The sequence below is a fragment of the Mytilus californianus genome, unplaced genomic scaffold (genome assembly GCF_021869535.1).
Source record: "Mytilus californianus isolate M0D057914Y unplaced genomic scaffold, xbMytCali1.0.p SCAF_17, whole genome shotgun sequence".
Taxonomy (NCBI): Eukaryota; Metazoa; Mollusca; class Bivalvia; order Mytilida; family Mytilidae; genus Mytilus; species Mytilus californianus.
This window is the reverse complement of record NW_026262659.1, coordinates 1,634,454-1,640,582: the sequence shown is the minus strand read 5'-3', so window position 1 is coordinate 1,640,582 and position 6,129 is coordinate 1,634,454. Positions and strand designations below refer to the sequence as shown.

The 6,129-nt window shown below is 31.1% G+C and overlaps 1 protein-coding gene across 1 annotated transcript; it reads left to right on the top strand.

The window, feature by feature from the left end:
* LOC127726442 (uncharacterized) lies at positions 1-5,705 on the top strand. Its single transcript, XM_052233819.1, has 7 exons — positions 1-205; positions 1,139-1,314; positions 1,620-1,777; positions 1,995-2,214; positions 3,871-4,064; positions 4,309-4,377; positions 4,770-5,705. Exons 1-7 carry the CDS (start codon positions 99-101, stop codon positions 5,418-5,420), a joined length of 1,575 nt encoding a protein of 524 aa, XP_052089779.1. The 5' UTR covers positions 1-98; the 3' UTR covers positions 5,421-5,705.
* Positions 5,706-6,129: the final 424 nt, after the last annotated feature.

Here is a 6,129-nt window from a genome sequence, read left to right as displayed (position 1 = left end):
AATCATTCACGACTTTTCACGAGAGGCGGCGCTGCGGTTCTATAGGTGGTTAGTTGGACGCTTGATTTCACGGAAACGCTTACCGCTTAGATAAACAAATGGACGTCAACGACCAGTACTTGTACTGGCCTCTTAAAAAGTTAAAGAATGAGCTGGCAAGTCGTGGTGCAGTTGGAACAGGAAGAAAGGCAGACCTTATTGAAAGGTTTTTAAATATAATGTGTATTTTTAATGAAGCTTATTGATCCTTATACCCTGCTAAAGTCTGCCGGTTTCCATTACATGTAGTATGATGTACATGCATACATGATGCCACATCACGTTTTTTCAAAGATATATTTTAAAGCAATTTCTTGTCGAATATTATTCAACTTGGTACCAAAAGAAAAAGTATTTTCACAGGTTCGTTTGTGTATTTGATTATGTTATTGTTGAGAAACATTTTTATTTACTGATGATGTTTTTGTTGCTATATATTTTTCCATCTAATAAAACCTAAAAAATATTATATTTGTACATATCAATAGTAGCCAATGACTGAACAATACAAATACACTAGAAAAAAAAAAGATAAGTGATAGATCTATATGTGTTGGTTATAATGCTCTGAAGCCAGTGAAGGAGATAAGCTTCAACATAATATTGTACTGCAAAAAAAAGATTTTTATAGGATATATATATAGCAAAATTGGGTAGGTGATAGGCGATACATATTTTTGGCCATGGAAAGAATTGCAAACAAATATCCAGTCCCCTCAGTCATAAAAATTACAGTGAGTATTTATGCTCCCTGTATATATTTGGTAGAGAATAAGCACCAGCTACATGTACATGTATGTGTTTCTTCCAAAATATGTTTCTCAAACATATTCTTTATTTATACTTACTGTTTTTATTTCCTCGAATACTTCACATCATTATATACTTTTTAAACATTCATTTTAAACAAAAATAAGGAGATGTGATATGATTGCTAATGCCATGAGACATTACTATCCAATGCCTTGTACATTTTAATTCAGTAAATGTAATTTTAGAATACTCAAATATTATTTTGTAATTGTATACTTGAGACCACTTCATTCTATTTTTTTTTTAATTCATTTGCAAAAAACACATTTTTTATTTTCTTTTGTAGACTAAGAGCATATGATAAAAATCAGAATTTCAAAAATCCTGTTATCCATGCTCCAGAGCCATTGGAGGTAGAATGGCCTGTTTCAGGGTTTAAACAGTTGAAGAAGGAGCACAAGCTCATCATGCCGAAATTATCAAGAGAGCAAATAGAGGCTTATTTCTTTTATAGGATGGCAGGTAAGTACATGTTGTTAACCCTGTTTATTTATGATCTTCATGCTTGATTTATAATAACTGTGTTTTTTTATACCTATAAAATCTTTTTGCTTCTTAATTATTATAACTGTTATACCTTCACATTTAAATATTTAAAAGAGAAGGAAGACACAAAAGGGACACTCTTAAGTTATACATTTAAGTAAAAAAAAAATACCACGGACAAAAATAAATTAAAAAAAAAGAAAAGGATAAACATCAATAACAAAACTTCACATAGAAAACTAGGGACTAGCAACACATACCTATAATTGATTAATATAATTTTTATCTTTTAGAGGACAATGTGTATAGTGGTGACCTGCAATCTATGACAAAGGGTCAACTGATGTTTGAAAGCCATAGAGTTTTAGCGTGTTCTATTTTAAAAAATGATAATGGGATATTTCTTAGTGGTGTGGTAGGAGCAGCTATGAAGAAAAAGGTATCATTACACTTTCTGCTCTTAATCTTTATCTTAGTGGAGAAATATTTAGTAATCATGAATCTTCACTTATTATTAGTTTTGAAAGATACATTTATTTTTACATCTTAGTTATTCATTATTTTTTAAATGTCAGCTTCACTTCAAAAGATCACACATGAAATTTCATTGCTTCTGTTTCTATTACCTTCAAATTTACAATTTATTTTGTATTCAGGTAACTTACAACTACAGGTTGAAACTTGAAAAGAGCTCTGGTGATCCACTGAACTCACATTGTGAATGTCCGGCTGGAAGGGGACCACATGGATCCTGCAAGCATGTGGCAGCAGTGCTAATAATGATTAGTGAGTTCATAGCAACTGGCAATGTAAATACAGGAAGGTCGTGTACTGACACTTTAATGATGTTTACCAAGCCAAAATCATCATATAGTGGTATGTAATTTTTGTGATTTTCATAGTGCAAAACTGTAGTGGTAGCCTAAAGCCACCTGACGAGTACCCTTGGCAGGGACGAAACAGTTTAAGCAAAAATCTCATTAATCACCAGAAATTTGCCAAAACTTACCCTTTTATAAATTTCAATTACATACTTTATAACTTTTTCCACATTGGTAATACACCTTAACAATCTCTGAACCAGATCTAGCATTGTACCATGTGTTATAAAAATATCATCTTTAGTTTATGCTGTAGAATAAAGTATTGAGCAGAACTTCATCACAGATACTCAATTGTGAAATGTAGGTTAGATTGACATAATTTCCCTTGGTCTAGCTTACTTCAGTACCAATTAAGATCTGCAGTATAAATAAGAAGATGTGGTATGAGTGTCAACATGGTCAATGAGACAATTCTCCATCCAGGTCACAATGTATAAAAGTTAATAATTATAGGTCAAAAGACAAGTCTTCAACATGGAGTCTTGACTCGCATGGAACAGCAAGCTATAAATGGCCACAAAAATGGCTATTGTAAAACTCTTCAAACTGGAAAACCAACAGTCTAATAATCTATATAAAAAAAGTAACACCTATGAACCACACCAACAAACGACAACCATCTGACAACAATGTATTTACCAAGATGCATTGACACATCAGCATCAGTTACTACAAACTGGACCACAACATGAATCTGTATTCATAGTTTGGGTAAAATAAACTGTTATCACAGAGATATGTCTCGCCTTTTTGTAATTTTGATAATGCAAATGTTGAAATTAAAATAGCAATACTTTAACATGTAAGTTATACAAATATTCAAAGTCGATGAACCATGACTGAAGGTACATGGCTAAACAATCTCCATGGAATGAGATGTGCCAATGCTAATACAACTGCATACCAAATACCATTGACTTATTATAAGTCGTTCTTAAACAAACCTAAACACAAACATTAACTTGTAAACTATGTTAAAGTTTCAAAGTCAATGAACCATGATCAGGGGTTGGGCTATATAATCTCCATGGAAACGATACTTGCAAATGCCAATAAATTTGCGTACCAAATATCATTGACTTAACATTAGCAGTTCATCTTAAACTGATCTAATCACAAACTAATACATGTAAACTAAGCAAAAGTTTCAAAGTAAATAGACCATGACTGAGGGGGCGGGGCCAAATATTCTCCATGGAAATGAGATGTGCTAATGCTTATACAACTGAACACCAATTAACATTGGCCTACCACTAATGGTTCCCCTTGAACTGACCTAATCACAAACTAAAACATGTTAACTTAGCAAAATTTTCAAAGTCTATAGACCATGACTAAGGGGGCGGAGCCAAATAATCTCCATGAAAAATGAATATGCTAATGCTTACACAACTGCATACCAAATATCATTGACCTACCACTAGTGGTTCCTCCCCATAAATTGACCTAATCACAAACTAATACATGTTAACTATGAAAAGTTTCAAAGTCTATAGCCCTTGACTGAGGGGGCGGGGCCAAATAATCTCTAAGGCGAGACAAAAAAACTGTATGACAAATGCTACCAATTAACTAGATAAAAAGTAACTTCCAGATTTTTTGTTGCATAGTAAAATGCATCTTTGCAGTTTACTTCTGTTCTTTTAAGGGTCTCCAGTGAAAGCAGAAAAGTTGCCAACTAAGAGAAAGCTGGCACCAGTTTATCTTGCTGATCCTAGACCAATTAAATACAGAAACTGCCCAGGTTACAATGACCACATCAAAAACACTGTAACAAACTTCTGCAGTGTATCATCAATGGACTTATCAATTAGATACTTGTATGAAAAAGCTGATATTCAGGTAAGTGTGACTGTTTATTATAATTGTATAAATATATCAACATAAACAGTTTAACAGAATAAACAATACAATTAAAATAACATATTATATATTATATATATATATCTATATTGGTAAATTCATTAATCTATGTATATCATAAACACTGACCCTCATGAGTCATAACAACATTAAATAAATTCATAAATATTCATTTCTTCCATTAATATCATAAATCACTTCATTGTTTTATATTTATTTTCAGGCAGCAGCCAAAGATCATGATTATTGTCCCATGCCTTTTACTGAGCATTGGGTTGATAGAGCAAATAAGGTATTAAAAACTGGTTCAATAAATTTGGATCACAGTTTGGTAAAAAATTGAGTTATCCCCCTTTGTCCTAGAAATATACTAAAAATGTAAATGCATGTTACCCAGGAAAAATGACATAAGGATGCATGAAGTTCATCAATCATTAATCTGTTGTATAAATTTACCTAATGCTTAACACGACAAAATAAGAGAGGGTTTTTAATATTGTCATTGAGCTTTCCTATTATGTTCTTCAAAATGCTTTAGATATTTTTAGATATGGAATCATGGATAAACAATTATTTTCAAAAAGGAGTGGACTAAATTAAATTATTCAAAGTTTTTCTTCTTTTAATTTACAGGATCATGATATTAGAATCAATCAATCAGAATGATATTATGTTTTCATATAGGTTACACAATCAGATATAGATTTGATTGAGAGGTCTTCCCGCCTACAAAGTTGCAGTCCCAAGTGGTTAGAAGAAAGAAGATGGAGACTCACAGCATCTACCTTCGGCGAGATTTGTAAAGTCACTTCAAGACGGAACACTAACAAATTTTGTCATTCACTTTTTTATGGCTCAAATATTCAGAGCAAAGCACTTAGTCATGGCAAAAACTATGAAGCTAAAGCATTGAAGGCTTTTAATTTAAAATTTAATGTGAATGCTAAAAGATGTGGTTTTTATGTCAGTATTGATAAATCTTTCCTTGGTGCTTCACCTGATGCCATTTTAGTGGATGGTAAAGCAATTGTCGAAATTAAATGCCCCTACAATGGAAGAAATGAAGATGTTAAGCCTGGTCCAAGTTTCAATTTTTTACAGATGGATAGTAATGGCAATATTGTTTTGAAAGAGAGCAGTAATTATTATGATCAAATTCAAGGGCAGCTTTTTGTCACCAAAAGATCTCTATGTTACTTTGTTGTTTATACCTTATGTGATTTGTTTGTACAAAAAATCAGCCTTAATGAGGAGTATTGTAATAACTGTCTTGTTCCAAAACTGGAGTCATTTTACCAAAGAGTTTTCAGACCATATGTTGCTTCAACATTGTAAATTTGTAGTAAAAATCATACGAAATACAATTAAAACAAATAAATATTTTATCAATACATATTCACTGATTACAACTAGTAGTTATTCAATTTGGAATGTCATTTTATTTGTAATTTGATACATGTATAAAATTATTTTTCTAATATATTGATTTGATTTGAAAATTAAATGCCCCTTTAACAAATCTCTTTGAAGTTTTTTTGTAATATGCTGGTTTATATCTTTATCTAAAGTTAAATCTACCTATACAATCAACCAGGAATGATAAAAAAATCTCTCAAAAAGGGACAGATAACTCTTAATTCAATTGATTGAACTGTTATCCCATTATACTTTTAAGGTTAAGAATGACTTACTGAAGCAAGCAAAATATCTCTTTATAATGAAAGAAGAAATAAATTATTAACTTATATTATTGAAGAGCTAATTCTTTAATTTGATAATCCAATTTATTTAGTACATGTATGTATTAAACAGTTTTGAGATGCAAGATAATTATTATAACACGCAATATTTGTAACCAGTAAATACTAATTTTTGACGTATATGCTAGAATCTCAAACACTTAACTTTACAATTTTCATTTATTAAAATCAAATAAAGTGATGCCAATTAAAAAAATCATAATAAATTTTTCTTTAGTGATAAATATACCAGTATTGAGTTGTTTGAATAATTTTACCTCTTGTAAGTTGGGCTTTTTATAATA